The following is a 19,525-nucleotide window of genomic DNA, read 5'->3' as shown; positions in this document are numbered from 1 at the left end:
ACAAATTAAAACTTATGTAGGCTATATACAGTAAATCACTTTTCAGTTAACTTGCATAAGGTTAAAATCCATGATTATTTAGACTAGGTTCAAGCATCCTTTTCCAACAACCCCCAGCTGAACTGTTACTGCTACAGTACTTAACCCTCTAAGGCCCACGGTTGTAATATTACAACGTTTGTATTTTATCCAAAAAAAGGTTTAAATCATTTTATTTTAGCTCACCCTACCACCTAAACACCACCATTGGATTCTATTGTTTAGTATTACAATGCCATTGGCCACAATATTTGCATATAAATACCCCCCACAGGGGCTGACATTCACACCCGCCACACCCGCTGAAATTCCAGAGTTTTGACGAACAACATCTCACTTTTTCATGGAAGCTATACCTCAAAAAAACATAAGTAAAATGCCTGTACTATTCTTTTTGGTGATCATTAGAATGTCTAGAACATGTACATATGTTATTATTTTGAAAAATATCCCCCATATGTAAATTAGAGCATGATTTATGATTTTTGATTTATGGCTATAAAATCTTACAAAAACATTTTTTTGAAAAAAAACATTACATTTTCCTCTTAATAGGACTCCTACAACACCATCTGATTTTTTTCAATTTTTTATTTCAAGTATTTCTTAATTTAGAGGGTTAATCACAAGTTTGAGGTAGCCTTACTTTTACTTACTTGGTTAGCCTAATCAATGATTAGCCTATGTCTGTTTATCCACTACTACAGCTCACAGGCGATTTTAGTGCTTTTTACTCCACTACAATTATTTGACAGCTTTGTTACAAGTTACTTTAGTAGGTTGGTATTTAAGCCATTGTTCTCATTCTCAATGTGGATTTCAGGGACTATTTGTCCTTTTAAAGGGGGGTTGAAATTGATCCTTTCAAGTCTGTAACTCTGGAACCAAATGGACCCTATTTGAATACTGTCAGTCAGAGACCAAGAAATGTAAAAGTTCGAGAACCATTGCTTTAAGTAGACCTACAGTAGGCTATATATTTTGATACCAATACTTTTGTAGCTACTTTTACGCAATTATTATTATTATAATAATTCATATTTGTATTCTGAACTGCTGCTTGTAACAGAGTTTTTCTACATTGCAGTAGGCCTATTGATACTTTTACTTAAGTAAAACACAATAATAATACTTTCTCCACCAGTGCACATCACACCGCCACCGGAGAGAGAGAGGAGCCCCTCCGCCCTGTGCGCTTTGGCTCGCTCTGCGCGCTGCGCTCTGCTCTCCAGAGCGCATTGTCTGGAGAGCTTGACATGATCAAAAGATAGCGCGTGATTAACTTACTTTGCTTTAAAGTATGTTTTTCTCACGGTCAAGCGCGAAAAGGTGTGAACCAAACTCGGATTAGGCTACTCAGCAGAGAGGATGTTGTTGTTGGTTATTGATTAGGCTATAGCTCAAAATGTAAGGCTAAGCAGAAAAGCTAACCTGGAGATTCCGAAGTGAAATTCAAACCAAAAAGGAGGAGTGAGCGAGCGAGCTTGATTATTAGGCAACATTTGGATGTCCCTGTTGGACAGACAGGGTCTAATCATGCTTGTCCCCTCCCTCCCTAAGGTGTCTCCATTCACTTTTTTTGGAACGATCAGGCCCTGGCTGCATGTCTCTCTGGCCCTGCCCCTCCCCTCCCAGCACTGACGAAATAACAGTGGGATGTTAAGGCAAAATTGACCTTGTTGCTTGCCAGCACTCCACAGTTTGTGTCGTCCCGGGTCAGAGCAGCATCACACATCACCACACAGGACAGGACAGGAGTCAGAGGAGAGGAGAGGAGAGGAGAGGCAGCTATAGGGCAGCTGAGCACCGGGGGATAAGCGCTCTACATCACCGGGCTGTGTTTGTTTGGAGATATACTTTGGACACGTTTTACGCATGCATGCGCAACGGGACTATCTGGATTTTTTTTAGGATATAACTTTTTCTTACGTTTTTCTTTTTTTTTTTTACCTCTTCATTTTATGGAATAAAAAAGAAAACATGTTCAACGTAAGTGCCACTTTATGAATCAATTTAGACATGCTCAGTGCCAGTGGTTCTCAAAATGGATCTCAGGGACTCCCTAGGTTTCTTAATGGGGTTCTAAATTGACCCTTACAAGTATGTAACTCTTGACAGTGTACAAATGGACCCTGACAGGTCCATTTGGTTCCATTTGTGCACTGTCAGAGAGTTAAGGGGAGACCTTGAAGTGCAAAAGTTTGACAACCATTGAGTTAGGCTATGATGGGAGTAGTGGGACACAGATTGATTGAAGACTTGATTCACGTTTGCATGGATGGATGCATAGCCTATTTTCTAAATAAACAAGTGTTTCACTTATCAATCCATGACGTTATGAACTTAAGAGTTAAACGTTTGTGTCATTGCAGCCTGCACTGCACTGTCACTGGGTTGCAGAGAAGCCCGCCCCGGTCATAGCATTAATGTCCTCACATAACCCACAACCCAGCCCAGCCGGGTGCTGCGCGCTGCGCTGTGCGAGCCGGTCTCGTGCGTGTCCACACACACAGACAGAGTCAGACAGCGGTAGCCTGGTTGAGAGCAGTTTCCCAAGAAGCCCTACCTATACAGTACACACATCAACTCTTCGCCGAAAATAGCTGATCTACCTACCCACAGTGTGTGAACTTGTAGACAATGCTATATGTTTGAGGGTGAATATCCCCCAGAATGAAGGGACGATGCTATGGTGGGGTTCAAGTTGTTAAACGGTGGGTGTAGGCTGCTTTATAAGTGACATTTTGTGTTGACATAAATGTTAAATAGCTCTATACTGTGATGGTAATCGTCTTTGTTGTGGAGTGTTTGGTCAGTGACGCGGGGGTCTCCCCCGGCCGTCTCTCTCCGGTTCTTTAGTGCCAGGCCCAGGGTATAACGGAACACATTTCAGTTTGGGATATCAGGAGAGATAACTCGTGCGGGATACAGGGTGACATTTGGAAGTGATGTTGACACAAACATGAGCGGACACACTTGGGAACTGATTGGATGCAAATTGGCAACCCACCCGAAAATGTGTTTACTGTTTAAAGTGCTGGAAAGACACAAACACTTGGAATACCTGTCACAATATAGCTTTATAGCTTTTTTGTTAACAACTATTTTTGTTTAAAACAAACAAACAAAAACGCCTACACAGCAGCATCCACCCGAAGCAACAGGTGCCTTTGCCCATGCATGTGGTTCAAGTTATAGAATAGCCTGCCCTATACGGTATACGCACTGTCTGGAAGGAATCGTATATTTATTTGAGAGAAGTGGTTCTCAAAAGTGGGATCATATGAGACCCTCAGGGTAACGGGGTTCCTTGAGAGTGTTAAATGGCCCCTGTCTGTAACTGAGAGAGTAGGCTACTGTACACCTTCTGTAGCCTACACTCTCAAAGAGTTATTATAGGCAGTGGTGAAAAAAGTAAGCCTGCATAATCACATTTTTTTACCTAAGTAAAAGTATCAATACTGCAGTGTAGAGATACTCTGTTACAAGTAAAAGTCCGGAATTCAAAATGTACTTGAGTAAAAGTACAAAAGTATTGGCATCAAAATGTACTTAAAGTACCAAAAGTAAAAGTATAAAATGTTTAGATCTACAAGCACACAACGCACAGCTATTGTCAAATAGCCTCTGTATAAAATATAGGGCTAAAGTGGAGTAATATATGTTTTATTATATAATCATTTATATTTGCAAAGTAACTGGTAACTAAAGTTTTCAAATAAATGTAGTGGAGTAAAAGTACAATATTTGGATCTGAGAATTAAAAAGTATCAGAACTTGGAATTACTCAAGTAAAGTAAAAATACAGCTACTTCAAAATTGTACTTAAGTACATACTTAAGTAAATCTACTTAGTTAGCCTACTTTACACCACTGGTTTTAGTGGTGCTTGAGAGTGGGATGTTTTGAGAACCACTGTTGGAGAGTAATTGGCAATTAGCAGGTATCCATGTTTCACATCCATTGCTGCATATAATGGCTGGTGACCACGGATAGGCTAGACCGATTATTGATGCATCAGGCTATTATAGATCATAGCTACTACTGACATAGAGTCAAGACCTTTATTGAAATGGCGGGGGAGGACATCCAGTCGCCATGGGTCAGCACAACACAGCACAGGCTACAGATATAGAGTAAAATAAGTTCCAGCGGCTGTCGTTTATGTTGTTGGCATGACAGCCCCTGGAACTCATTTTACTCTGTATCTGTAACGCATATTATGCGTTAATTTGTAGTGGCTTATCCGTTATTGGACACATGTGGTGAAGGGCAGGCAGCACATATGGGGCCACAGTGGTTCTCTAAGTGGATTTCAGGGACTATTTGGCTTCCTTCAGGTGGTTCTAAATTGACACTATATGTCAACTCAGGAACCAAATGGTCCCTAACAGGTTCATTTGGTTCCATTTGTATGTATAGGCTACTGGCATGGCTCATTCCCTATGAAGTATAGCCTAATGGCAATAGAGATGAATGGGCATGACATTTGACATTGGAAATATTGCCAAGTGCCAGAGTAGACTAGACTACTGTATATAGTCCAACAATAGTAAAAACTCACATCACGCCTATAGCCTACGTTTCGATTTCCCAATCCCAAATCCTGTCACATCAAACTCTCCTTTGATTTTTTTCTTTCGTTCCCCAACTTTAGTCAGTCTGACAGATAGATTAGATAGATACATTGAAACTTGAATCATGAGGAGACTGACATGTCCCAGTTTCCCATGACTTTTCCTTTTTTCCATGACCTCGGCCCTTCTTTCATCCAATACTTGTGGGTTGGAGAACTGACTCAGGAGAACTGACTGAACTCTCTGGGTGTGTGTTGGAAATACATGGCAGACATTATACTACTCATCCCAGAGATATTTAGACTGGTGATCACAGCCATTTTATTACCGTTCTCAACTGTTACTGCACTAGAGGGAAGTCGTTTGGAGCTGTCCTCAGTCTTGTCTGAGAAACATGTGCGCTTGTGATGTGTGTGTTATAAAGACACTGTTTCTCAATGTCTGGTCCCTTGAGGGTCTGTAAGGCTATATACACTCTAATAAACTGAGGGTTTTTACAGTATTACGGCAATGGTTCTCAAAGTGGGTTCTGGGGGGTCCTGCAGAAAAAAAAGAGTTACTATGGCATCAACAATCCTGTTTAAGCACTTTGACCCTATACTACTGGATATGACTATTAGGAAATAGTTGTCACAAGGGGGGGGGGGGATTAGGGGTCCCAAAATGATCATATTTGATCACCCCCCCCCCCCCCAACCTGAACAGGACTTGGAATGTATAGGAGTGGACGTGTTCAACTCAGTTTGACTGGTTTCCACTGATGCATATTGTGAAAGTAGCAGATCTACAAGCTCACATGCAGTGCCTCACGCTGCTGCGAGGGGACCCGCCCCCCCATAAACATGCGGGGACCCCCCCCCCCCCGACCCACAGGTTGAGAACCACTGTTGTAATGTAATGGATGCAGTGTTTACACAGCGAGTGCAGATGAGGGCACACTACCCTGCCCCCCGCCCCCCCACCCCCCAGAGAGCCCCGGCTGGGGCCCACCCACGACTTTAGAGACCTTTTAACACACGTTGCGATGCCCCCACAGACAGGCCACCACACACACACACACACACACACACACACACACACACACACACACACACACACACACACACACACTTGTATTATCATGCTTGTGAGGACACAACCACATTTGTATAACCCTAGGCTAAGCCCTATGGTCAGGGTTATAAAATAAACCAAACAACAACAACACAGAGGTACATTGAAGTGTCACATGCCAAAAATAGCCGATCCACAAGTTCATGACGCTGCACGCATCATGCTGCACGGCGCGCTGTGAGCTTGCAGATCGGCTATTTTCAGGTGTGTTGCACCGAACCAGCATAACTCTAAGTCTGACCCTCCAAACCTGACCTCTAAAATATCCATGTTTTGAACCACAAAACAACCTTTTATGGACCAGGAAAAGTGTCTTCACAATGTCTAGTCCTCAAATGCTACTATACTTGTGGATATTTGGCCCTCACAAATGTAGTAATACAAGTAGGCCTACACACACACACACACACACACACACACACACACACACACACACGTGCAGACTAGGGCATGATAAGAAAGCATCACACCAAAGAGACCAGACCTGCGTGGTTTAACTGAGCGTCTGTCGTCTAGTTTACAGAGAAACAAAACAAAAACATCCTCGTGTTTGACCCTCAGCGACAACATGCATCATGCATTCAGAGAACTGTTGATTCTCACTGTTAACCTCCCAAACCCTCTAAACCCACAAGTCTTCAACAGGTGGTCCAGGACCCCTTAGGGCGTCCGCAGAGTGTAGAGGGGGAAAATAAAGAGCCGACCAAGTATGGGGACAAAGGTTACTAAGTATTGAGGCTGTGAGGTTAAATGCCTGAAGATACACATGAAAATGAATCCAACATATTGATAGAAGATAATGGATCATACAAACAGTAAATTGAAGTTCATGAAGCGATCTATAAAGTCTATGAAAACGTTTATACAATATAATGTAGTGGGGGAAGGGTCTTAAGTTCTTGGCCTGGAAAACACTGAAGACCCCTGCTCTCCAAACGAAATACTTAATGACCGGGTCTGTAACCCTCTTCGCCTTAAGATACAAGCTGAGCTGGTGGATCGTGTGTACATTATGTGCATGCGTTCACAGTATGTATGTGTACCTTTAGGCCTATATTGTGTACAGTTACTACAGTATGTAATTTATGTGTACGCTACAGTTTGTGTACCGTAGTACTAATGTGTGTTTTGTTTTGTTTTTGTCACCAACAGATGATAGTAAATATAAAACACATCCTCTGGTTACTCTGTGTCTGTCAAGCTGCAACTACCATGGGTGAGTTACTGAGTTCATATCTGTCTGTATGTCTGTCTGTCTGTCTGTCTGTCCGTCCCTCTGTCTGTCTGTCTGTCTCTCTGCGTGTCTGTCTGTTTTGTCATCTTCCGTGTATCTGTCTCTTTGTGTCCGTCTAAACTCTACACCTTAAATATCTGTACCAACCAACTCATTATCTGTGTGTGTGCGTGCGTGCTTGCGCATGTGTGTCATCTCTGAATCCTGAAATCTTTGCACATCTCTCTGTCATTGAAGTCTCCAAAAACACCCATTCCGGAGGGGTGTTTGTGTATTTGTCCGGGATGTGTCGACAGGTGCTGTGTAATATCGTGTTGACACGACACTATATTACAGCACCTGTAATATTTGTGGGCAATATGCAAATAAAATAATATTTGTGTTTTCTTTGGGTATCTGTAGTGTGAGCCATGCACTGGAGCGTGTCCTAGTTTTGTCAGAGGATTCAGGGGTGAACTAATACTCCGGCTGTCAGTCAGTCAGTCAGTCTGTCACGTCACGCTTTTGCCCTACTCATATCTCTGCCACATATCCATGCCAAACTTTGTCACACACTCCTTGGCTGCCAAACCACAACCTCCATCCCTCTCACATGGCCCTCTTCTAGCGCCACCATGAGGCCGATCCTTGCCAAACACATTTTTGGACACTGCTCCTACAGATTTTGCCCTAAAATCACACAAAGCGGTACACAGTGTCTCTGAAGTCATGTCATCAACATGGATCTGTCCCATATTCCCTCCTGATTGGCCACCATTGCCTTCTAAGGTTTGTGTATGCGACCTGACAGTCGCTTATCTCCCGATTAGGGAGTCTTACTGGTGTTAGATGATTCAAGGGTGAACTAATACTCCTTTTAGGCAACAAATCGTGGCGTACTCGTGGACGCAGGCGAGTGGTGATGAGAGCGGTGCGTGGCTTTCTCTGCCCTTCCCTCCTCCTCCCACAGCTGGTTCTCTCGTCTGGTGGCGGCCATCATTACGGAAAACACACCGAAAGACACCTTTCAATTAGAGAGCCCTGGGTCATCCTGTCCCATGACTGCAACCGACCGACAGCTGCTTTTCAGACCCTCTTCCACCTTAATAAGGTTGTCTGTTTTAAAGCCCCCCGGGCCGTCTCTCCCCCGCCGTCCCCACTGCTGTTTTCCGCGGCATTCCCCGCATTGTTCCCCATGAAGCCAACCGCCCCCCATCCCCCATTCTATCTCTGTGGTTCTCAACCTTTTCAGGCTGTGACCCCATACTCATATTTTAACCCACCCCAACCCTGACACTAAGAGTTGAGGAATTGCATTTTGTATAACACGGTTCTGTTGTGAAAATAGCCGATCTACATGCTCACAACGCCTCCCGTTGCGAGGCGTTGTGAGCATGTAGATTGGCTATTTTCACAATGTCTGTCTCTAATATTTGACAATTTGGCCAATGTTCAATTTGTCATTTTAGAGGTATTAAAAGGTCCTTTAGTAATGTGCATAAACCCTCTATACACTCAAACTTCATGTTGGTTTGTTTACTGTTGAGTGAGAAAACAATGTTGCACATTAAGTTAATCATCTAGGGACCCCCCAAAAACAATTTGGGGACCCCACTGGGGGTCCAAACCCACAGGTTGAGAACCACTGCTCTTATCTCCATCTCCCCCACCCGCCCCTCTAAACACCACACTCACAGCCCCCCCACCCTCCCCAAACACCACCCTAGTCTATTCCGTTGCAGAGATGAGCTCGCCTCTCATCCGCCTGGGTTAAAATGCACTTCACTCGAGTGTTTGTATTTATTCATTTTTTGAGCTGTGCCTGCCGCTCCAATATTTGACCGAGTGTGTATGTATGTCCGTATGAGCATGGCAACACCAGCTGCAGCCACCCAGCGGTGCTGTTGAGCAGCCTTCGCCGCTCAGTTCACACAGATATTTTGTTGGATGACTTTCACTACACTACATTTCAAAGTAGGCTACTTTACTCCACTACATTTCTAGTACAGTATTATATTTTAAAAGCAAGCATTCCAGTACTTTTGAGTGCTAATTTGACAGGGCAGCTTTCACTTGCGGGCGGAGTAATAATTGATCAGGAGTATATCGTCTCTGTCGGAAACCTCATTGTGTCCAAAACTGTTGCTTTGGTTCAAATTCAAAAACATCAAATGCAGCAGATCCACAAGCTCGAAACACAGCGCATTTCAAGCTTGTGGATCTGCTACCTTTGATGCTTTTGTGTGATACTGTCGTATTAGGAAATTGATTCGCGTAAAAACACAAAAAGTCAGAATACAGAGATAGGAGGTTTCTGCCCGACAGCAACGAAATATTGTACCTTTTTACTCCGCTACGTTTCTAGTAGGTTTAACTTGATCTGACTCAGAATACCGCCACCATCTGGCAGAGTCAGGTTGAGTTTAACTGGGTTAAACATTACAGGCAACTCTCACTTTGATCGTGAGTGCAGTGTCTATACTTTGACTCAGGTTATTGAGGTTGAGTACTTTGTCCACCCCAGCATCAGATGAGATCACTCCTCTCCTCCACAGCAGTGATTCAGGTCCGCTTGCCTTGGAGGAGTCGTGTCTGTCTGTCTGTCTGTCTGTCTGTCTGTCTGTCTGTCCGTCTGGGTCGAGTCATCGGGCCGCGGTCTCTCGGCGGCGTTTATTGGCGCTGGGCGACTGCTCGTTTCCGTCGCACACCCAAGAACCCCGGAGCAGAAGGGACGATATGGCAATGAAATGTTTAATTGAAATGGTTTTTGTGTTAAGGAGTGGTTTAGTGCCGTGGTTTTTAAGGGCTTCCATGTTTGATGCAGTGAATGGGGCTTGACTCATGCAGGCTTGTGGTCGAACATAGGGAGAACATTCCGGCATGGTGATTGACTAAAATGAACGCCTGCACTCTTGCAGTCGTTTCTGCTGCATCATAACTAGCTTATGATTAGGTCCTTGTGAGAGCTCAGACGTCAGGGGAGCTGTCAGGAAGCACATGCAGTGCCTTGCCGTACATACTTCAGTACATTCATTGCTATATTTCCAGTGTATTGCTCAGTGTTGCCGATCGGCAGAGCATTGGCATGTTTCAGTGTATTGCTGTATTTCAATGCATTGTTATATTTTCAGTGCATTGCTATATACTGTAGGCCTAGTTCAGTGCATTGCTATATACATTTATTACAGTATATTGCGACTGTGGGTCGCACTTGAAAAGGGCCAGCTCATGTCACGTATGAAAAGGGCCAGCTCATGTCAGTCAGTCATGCCTCATGCCATGCTCCATTTTATGCCCATATATGGAGATCCCTGATGTCATCAATATATGCCCATATATGGAGAGTTTATGCCGATATACTGTATGGAGATCGCGACCGTCTCGCCCTTAGGGCAGCTTACTAGTTTAATGATCATGTGTCTCCTGCAGACCGGTCTGGGCCCAAGCGCTGTGCGGGCGTTTTTGCAGGAACCAAAAAGTGGAAGAGCCAATCACAGTTGGTCAATCTCAGGGCTCTGATCGCAGACGCTGATTGGCTCCTCCACTGTGTGGTTTCTGCAAAACGTTGCAGAAAACACAGCGCTTGGATCCAGACCGGTCGGCAGAATACACATGATAATGGGAATATGACGGGATGGTCACATGATTGATTATAATTCAATACAGATTAGATTTAGCAACATATAGCAATGCACTGAAGCATTAGAATAAGAATACTCTGAAGACTCTAGCGTGGGCATTCTGCCCCTCTATAACTATGGAGTCCACGTACCGTATGGTATAGCGGCGCCTGAAAACAAGGCTCCAAACAGCCCAAAACAAAATAATTAGGGTCCTGCTTAACCTTCATCCTCTGACTCACCTCACCCCTATTCACCAGTCTAGCGTGGGGTGGCTCAGGGTAGATGACAGATTACAGCATATCTTGCAATGGGCCTGGCGTACAAGATCCGCTACACCACTAAATACTGTCATGAAACTGTACCTTTCCTTATGCAAACTTATAATAAATACTTCCATCCATCAATCAATCAAATGACCACTGAGCATTTGACAGTTTAATCATATGTAATGATTGTGAAGTCACACCCCAGGTGCTGCCAATGATACTAATGTGAAGGCTCTGTTCCGTTCTGGATAAAACAGAGTCAGGGTTCTGATAATGTGCATTTTGGCTCACTGGAAACATTCTGCTACATCAGTGCGTGTGGGTCTCAAAAGTGTGGTCCGGTGTGGTTCAAATGGAACCAAATGGCCCCTAACAGGTGTGTGACTCTGAGAGTGTACAAATGGAACCAAATGTACCCGACATCCTTGAACCACTGTGCTAAATGGAACGAAGCCTTCATTAGTATCATTGGCAAGATGCCTGCAATTTCGTTCCAATATGGCTGCTGTGCCTATTATCTTGTTAGCCTACTTCACAGTAACATAATTAAACATTGAATAGTGTCAGTGTACAATACAGCTGCTGTTCCACTGGTTCCCACACCCATATTGAGGACAAGGAGTGACTTTTCTGAGTCATTTTGGGGTCATGATGTATGTGTGTTTGTTTTATTAAACGTCTGCGAGCAGCGGTCACTCCCTGTCTACAGCGGCTGGACACTTCATAACAGAATGACAAGGCCATGCCATGAGCGAGCATGAAAACACCAGTGTTTAAGTTTATCCGGTTATGTTTGAGGTACACAGAGTGAGACAAATGTTTATGGGAAAACATGCGCTCACTAGTTGTTGATGTCTCACGAATGTACCCTACGTTTTGGAGATTCGCATAGAACAGGCTCCATGCGCAGCAGCCACATTGGACAGAAATTGGGCCTCCTCCTTAATTCCTTCGCAGGTCTTGCCAATTATACTCTGTTTCATTTAGTGTAGCACAGTGGTTCTCAAACCTTTTAATTTCAAGGACCCCCATACCTCTGAGAGTGTACAAATGGAACCAAATCGACCTGTAAAGGGTCCATTTGTGCTCCATTTGTTTCCATTGAGCCAGTGTGCACAATATCAGTACCCTGACTCTGTTTGACCAGAATGGAACACAACCTTAATCAGTATCATCGGTAACACCTGTGCAGGATCAATATGGCTGCTGTGCATAGAGCCTATTGAATAATCTACTGTGTGCATTCAACTATTCTATCCTATGAAATGGGCCTTGGCCAAACACTCCCTCTGGGATTAGCCACTTAAACCGGCGATTCCCCAACCATCGTGGAACCTTAAACCCTGTAATTATGGGATATGTTCACACCCCTAATCAGATTTTTGGTGTAACCAGACTGGATATCGAATTGATTTGATGTCTGAACAGCACAAAACCACATGGAAAGTTTTTTTTTTTTTTTTCGCTAATCAGATTTTAATCACATTCCTTGTTCAGGCTGCCTCCTCTCCTTTTGTGTGACTGCTGTATCTGTCTGTCTCTCTGTCTGTGCGTCTGTCTATGTATGTCTGACTGTCTGTCTGTCTACTGTATGTGTCTGGCTGTCTGGGGTTCATGTTGTTAATACTATCGGTTACCTTCTTGGAAATTATTCAATTCAATTAAATATTTTGTTTGAATCGAATTATTGAGAAGCATGTTTCTAAATCTTCAAAAATAGCATTTGAAAGAAATTTAGGCCCTAAAAGATCTATTTTTCAACAATCGACTAAATTAATTTCCATACAAGAGCAAAACAGCAGATCTACAAGTCACGTTGTAGATTGTTGTCCGGGACAACTAATACAGGGGGGGGGCTTATTTATGTGTAAAATAAAAAATAATAAAGAAAAAAACTGAAAGATAAATGACTGTGAAATGGCAAATTTATTTCCGGACAAGTGACTTTTGTGCCTGGACAAGTGAATGGGAAATGTACTTGTCCAGAGGACAGGTCCTCAAAAAGTTAAAGTCAAGCCCTGCCATCATATTGATCCATCCTGTGTGTTTGCCTCTCGCCCCACAGCCACCGACACGCTGACCATGCTGCGGCCGGTCAGCGGCTCCCTCTCGGGGAAGGTGCAGCTCCCGTGCTTCTTCTCCACCATGCCCACGTCGGCGCCCGTCCTGGCCGCCAACGGCACGCCCCTGGCCTTGGCCCAGGACTACCTGCGCATCAAGTGGACCAAGATCGAGGGCGAGGTGGAGTCCACCGTGCTGGTGGCCCAGAACGGCATCATCAAGATAGGCTCCATCTTCAGGAACCGCGTGTCCGTCCCAAGGTTAGTCCAATAGTTTAGTATATTTTTCTTCTCTACAACAAAGCTCTTTGCCGAATATAGCCAATCGCCAAGCTCACCACTAGATCAGCTATTTTTGGCTAAAGGTGTCCTCAGAATAGGGTTGCTAGGGTTCAAGTGGTTAATGTAAAAAAGGATCTCCTAGGGGTCACGGACCCCTGTTGAAGACCCCATGTTTTAGACCTTTCTCATTCAATTTCAGTTAAAGGTAGGGTAAGGGATTTGATTTAAGTTTCAGTTTCAGTTTTCATGTAGGTGACAGGCGGGGGCCTTCCTCCAATCATGATCAAGTGGGGGGCGGGTCTTGGTGCACATAAGTGCGCATAAGGCCTGCCCCCACTTGACCATGATTGGAGGAAGGCCCCACTCTATCCTGATTGGTGGAAAACCTGTCTCCTCCACCAAAACTGAAACAGCATTTTTTCTCCTCACAGGGGATAAGGCTGAAGTCCAAACATGGACCCAACACTCTATAGTAACTAGTCCTATCAGAACATAGACCCATTTTGTTATTATTTGAATTAAAGGAAATCACTTACCCTACCTTGAAGGTTTTTTTTGGGGTAGTTACTGTAGTTAGTTGTTTGTAGTTGTAATGAACTGTAATAACCCCGGTGCTCCGTCCCCCCCAGCCACCCGGAGGACGTGGGCGACGCCTCGCTGACGGTGGTCAAACTGCGTGCCAGCGACGCCGGCACGTACCGCTGTGAGGTCATGTACGGCATCGAGGACACCCAGGACACCGTCAACCTCGACGTCAACGGTGAGAATCCCGTCTAGAGCAATGACCAAATTGGGGGGGGGGGGGGGGGGGGTTGAAGAAAGAAAGAAAGAAGTCTAAAGAGCACAATGTTTTAACCACTTAACCATGGAGTTCCTCAGGGCTCTGTACTAGTGTATTTTCTGTTTTCATGATTGTGGAGAAAGCTTTTCACGAGTTAGATGTGATGACCAGTGCTGGACAGACAGCGGGTAACACATGAAACACATGTGCTTTGGTTGGGAGAATCCAGCGGGAATCCAGCGCTTCAAGGGAACTCATGCAACCTCTCTCCTTCTGCCAAATACGATGTCAACAGCTTTCTTTACACATGTGAGGTGGTTGCCGGTTACTGGGGCCAGTCAGAGGGGTGGTTGCTTTCTGGGGTTGCCGGGGGCGGTTGCCGGGATGTCGTACCGGGCCGGTTGCCGAGCGGTTCCCGGGTGGTGGGCGGTTATTGAGGGGGTTGCCTTGTGATCTTTACCAAAACGAAAAACATAGAAGTCATTGGACAAGAGTGTTGTGTTGCTCATAGTCTGGTAGGATTCACCTCAAAACATGGGCTACAGATTGTTGTAGTGTTGTTGTTTGTTTGGTTTCTATTCTGAATGTTTTGAAGGTTAGCACCGGTCTCTACATCCGGTATTAGCCAGTTTAAGCAACGCAACGGCAACGGCAGATGACAACAGTAACCGGAAATGATCCGCGCTCGATAGATAAACCAGCCGTCTCTACTATGGCAGAAGGTCCCTTCCCACGTAGCGCCTACTTCGTCTGCTGCGCGTACGCGTCGCCATGGTAAACAAAGCGTTCAGTGAAAGGGGTGGGAACCCGTCGCCGCCGAGGCTTTTCACCGCTTTTTTCACCGCTACGGCGATTATGTCATAGCAGCCGTAGTCCGCCTGGCGTTGCCGTCCTGAAAATCCCAGCTCAGATTCTGAGCCTGGGACAATTTCCTGGCCAGGAATATCATAGTTTTCAGAAGTTCTTCTCGCCCGCCTAGTGGCGAACAAAAATAACTAAAGGCATTGTAGGTGTATACAGGGTATGTGCATTGTGCACATTTCTTAAGTGACAATTTTAAGGGCCTTTTAAAGGCCTTTTTAATACCAAATTGGACAATATTACGTAAGAAAGGGGCACAATTTCAGAAAATAGCAGAGTGTTGAAATATCAAGACATCACAGATGTCTCTTGTGACACGAGGAGACATTAGGCTACGATCATGATTCTGACCGCAGCAACGCTTTTGCTGTGTTTTTTTGGACACCTCTCGTTTTCCATGTGAAGTTTCTTTTCGGTGAGCACAGAGAGTTTTTGTTTCCCCCGCCCGTCTCCTGACAACATTACGTCACATTATTAATTCCGCTCCCATAGATGTTAATCTTGCGTGCTTTCACTTCATGCACAAGGACATTGGTCATTCACTGGACGTTTTGCCTGCTGTGCGTCTCTGCCACCGACGCACGGCCTTCTTAAAGGTGATGGTTGATCTACATCTGATTGGTTTAATTAATGCAATGTCCAAAACACACCCATGACTAATTCAGGGAGTGTTGTGCCAGGCACTAACACCACATAATGCGTCCTGTAGATAGTACAATTGACCAAGACCATGCGCCATTGAGCGCAAAGTTCCGCCAGCAAAATAGGGCCCTATATGTGTGAGTTTTTGTAGTAGATCTGCTATTTTCGCTAGCAATGCCCTAGATCTTGCTTGTAGGGGATTTGGCTAGGTTGTAAGTGTGTGATCTTCGCTATATCAATGCCCTATATGTACCTATGTCTGAGCTTGGAGATCCGTTATCTTCGCTAGCAATAGCCCCTTTGTTCCACACGCTCGGGAAACATGGCGTGCGGTTTTCCGATCCGTCGTCATCATCGCACAGTGCCATGCTATAGCGCTACACCCTGCGCTCTCGCCGGAGGAGTAGGGGGAATTGCGGACACAATAACTCATGTCTGTCGGGGCATGTAGAAAACATGGGTGGAGGGCGGGGGCTAGTTTTGGGTTTTCGCCGGGAACATAATCCACACGCCTCTGCACTCCAAACTATCTGCAATGTTAATTAGCGTCATCAATCGTGACTTCTGCGCCTGTTTGCTTGTCCACAAATATGGGGATTTTGCAGGGCTGTGGCATCGTCCTAAATCATCCCGCAGTCATCTGTGTTCATTTGTGGTGAGGTGCAGACTATTTGACTCATCGCGGTTCGCGTCGTCGCAGAGAAGCCTCCTCACTTTACGGAGAAATCTCTGGCGAGATTTACGGCGTCCAACGCATGGTGTGCTGTGCCTTTGTCACATAGTTGAGGAAGAGTTATAGGTTGAAGAGATTGCCGATGATTATGTGTTTTTGTTTTGTATTTGTTGTTTTTTTCTTTCTTAACAAATATCTGATTGTGTGTACGTGTGCGTGTGCATGTGCCCTTGTTACTCATAGGCTTGTTTTTTTCTTGACCACAATGTTAAAAATGTCATTTAGATAGCATGCTAGGATTTTAGTGATAGCATAACGATAGCAATTTTTACATTGCTTTGCTTTCAATGTATAAATTATAATTTTGACAGTATATTGTTTAGACCTGAGGGTCTTCAACGTATTTCATGCCAGGACCCCATAGCTGAGACAGAGATGAGGCAGGGAGTGGGACCCCAGATCTACAAGCTCGCGCTGCGAGCTTGTAGATCTTCTATTTTGGAAAAATGTTTACATGGATGAAAATGTTTACAAGTCTTTGAATAATTCATGATATGAAAAGGTTTGAGAACCACTGATTTAGAAGACCTTTATAAAATTGGATCAATATATTCAAAGACTTGCACACATTTTATTCAAAAATGGCAGATCTACTCGGTGCCATGCAGTGAGCTTGTATGTCTTAAACTAAAGGGTTAATCTAAAATATGAATACAAAAAATACGTCTAAATTGTAATGTTTGTGCGTGTGTGTGACATTCTAGGCGTGGTGTTCCACTACCGGGCCAGCAGCAGCAGGTACAGCCTGGACTACCCGGGCGCCGCCCAGGCGTGCCGGAGCGTGGGGGCGAGCATCGCCACGTCTGACCAGCTGAGGGCGGCCTACGAGGACGGCTTCGACCACTGCGACGCCGGCTGGCTGGCCGACCAGTCCGTCAAGTGAGTCAAGTTACGCCTGCAATGTAGAAATGCTCTGTTACTAAGTACAAGTCCAGAATTCAAAATGGACTTGGTATTGGTGTCAAAACGTATTTAAAGGAGGACTTCACCACTTTTCAACCTGTCTTCATATAATAGGTCCTCACTAATGTTCATGACAAAATAGTAAAAAAAAAATCTACTCAGTCTGGGTCTCATAGGAGAGCTGTGGGCGGGTCAAATCCATCCACCAGTGACATCATCAATGGGGAATCCAAGCTAATAGAAACTTCAGGCTTTCTATTCCTGAAAAGTTGCAAGTGGAAGCCATTGTTCTCGCGATAATAAAAATCTAAATATTTTCTTTAAAAATATTGTTTAAAAAAACAATCTGTCAAACGATGATGTCACTGGTGGATGGAATTCAAATAAAATGTGAAAAACGTATTCAAATCTTTTTGAAAATAGCTCAAAATGCGTCACGATGCGACACATTGTGAGCTTGTAGATCGGCTATTTTCAACTACTTTTTTAATGTCATTTATTCTGAAATTAACACAATTCAAAAAAATGTACACAGGTGGAATAAATAAATACAACATTTTAAAAGTTTGCCTTTCGGATCAGAGGTCTCTACCAGGCCGTGTTGCCTAACAAGGCCTGAAAAATGAGTCATAGCCACTTGGGAAGCCAATCATAGTCAACCGGAATGGAATCCAAAAAATCGAGCGCTACATCTTGATCAAATGATTATGATTACAGATATGGTGTACCATGGGTGAGGTCAAAATTGTTTCACTGGAACGGAAGCCAATCTTAGCCTATCAGGAAGGAATATGACATATCTGAAAGATGTGCCTTGATCACATGACTAGAGTCATAGAGATCATAATAAGTTCTCTAACCTATGTGTCATGGCATCAGCCGCAAACAAATCAGTCAGCTCCATATGGGCACAAAAGAGGGCATACCCATATTTGAGCATAGACATCCGAATGTCCTGAGCCACAGATCCGACCGCTATGCCCATAAATGGTCAGGGGCATGTCTAGAACTTTGTCGTTTTAGGGGCAAGGCCAATTGGCCTTTGTTGTTGTCAATTTTGGGAGGGCACAAAGGCCAAATGCTAAGGCAGGAAGGCCACCAAATAAAACAAGGTTTAGTCCATTGAAATAATTAATTGAATTTAAGGGTTAGGATGATTTTAGAAATGTAGACTATCTGCAGTGAAATCTCAGCCCTGCACAAATCAAACTTACTGCATTGGTCATGGGTTAAAAACTGTACTATTATGTTTAATGATGACACATGGAGGAACTTGAGTTGCCCAAACGACATGTTACCAGGAAACTGGGATGTGTTTTAAAAGTTGTTTGAATGTATTCATAAGCCAAGCCTGACGTGATTTACACTGCGTCATACCACAGCGTCGCACTAGCTGATCTACGAGCTTGTAGATCTCCGTGCTGACTGTTAGATATGAATTATGATACATAATTCTATGATTTGTGTATGAGGCTCATATGACTATATACGGTTATATTATGAACTGAACTTACAGTATACTATAGGAGACCATGTTTTTGGTCGTATACTGTGAGTTCAGGCTAAAGATTACAGGTCATGGCAACTTTGGTTGCCCTGACTACGAAATCAGGCTTGTTTTGGTTTGTACTGTATGTCACTAGTGGAAAGTTACCAACACTACGTGTCACTGTCTTCCTTGTTATGATCTGGGAACGAATCAATGAGTCCCACGAAGATCTTACTGTCATAACTGTACTCTTTATATACTGTATGTTAACTTCCATCTTGGAAGAGAGAGAATTATCAAGCTACCACTAGGGTGGTATGCTCACTGTTTGTCTCCTTGTCTGACTCTCTTCAAATACAGCAACTGATTGATAGTCCTTTGGCTCGTCTCTGTCTTATTTTGGTTATGGATTTATCCATATCCATATTTATTTAACTAATTAATAATTCATACATCACTGACTTCCTTGCTTCCCCTTTCCTTTGCAGATACCCGATCACCAAGCCCAGACGCGGTTGCTTCGGGAACCTGCTGACGAAACCCGGGGTCAGGTCGTACGGGCTCAGGAAACCCACGGAGACCTACGATGTTTACTGCTACGTGGACAAGCTGGACGGTAAGCAACGTTAGGAAACATTAGAATACATACGGGATGAACAAGTGAAATTGGAAGAGTGATAACCAAAGATTTGCAGACAAAATAGGAGCTGGAACTCTTGTCAAATTGAAGCTGATGAATGGGTCAATTCAAATTGGTATCATGATGACCTGAAAATGTATTTTCTTTTTATTAAAGAGTTGGAGAGACAGGGAGACCCCTGTTACTGAACCAACATGCAATTGTTTCATATCAGAATATAGAGTTTTGACCTTTTAGCGAAAAGGGTTCCTTTTTAACTGAAAAATCACCTGTATAGGTCAGTGTTGTTTTTGACAGCAAATT

At 44.0% G+C, this 19,525-nt stretch overlaps 1 protein-coding gene across 1 annotated transcript in view; it reads left to right on the top strand.

Annotated features, from left to right (window-relative positions):
* Positions 1-10,356: 10,356 nt before the first annotated feature.
* vcana (versican a) overlaps positions 10,357-19,525 on the top strand; it is a gene marked incomplete at both ends in the record, with an annotated part of 75,526 nt that continues 66,357 nt past the window's right edge. Inside the window, 5 exons of the mRNA XM_080738792.1 lie at positions 10,357-10,375; positions 12,897-13,152; positions 13,803-13,933; positions 16,895-17,069; positions 19,071-19,198. Of these exons, the coding sequence (XP_080594918.1) occupies positions 10,357-10,375; positions 12,897-13,152; positions 13,803-13,933; positions 16,895-17,069; positions 19,071-19,198 (709 nt within the window). The remainder of the gene's footprint in view (positions 10,376-12,896; positions 13,153-13,802; positions 13,934-16,894; positions 17,070-19,070; positions 19,199-19,525) is intronic.

The sequence above is a fragment of the Nannobrachium achirus genome (assembly GCF_963921795.1).
Source record: "Nannobrachium achirus genome assembly, chromosome: 12".
Lineage (NCBI taxonomy): Eukaryota > Metazoa > Chordata > Actinopteri > Myctophiformes > Myctophidae > Nannobrachium > Nannobrachium achirus.
Note: the sequence above shows the minus strand (reverse complement) of the source record. Positions and strands in the feature narration are given on the sequence as shown.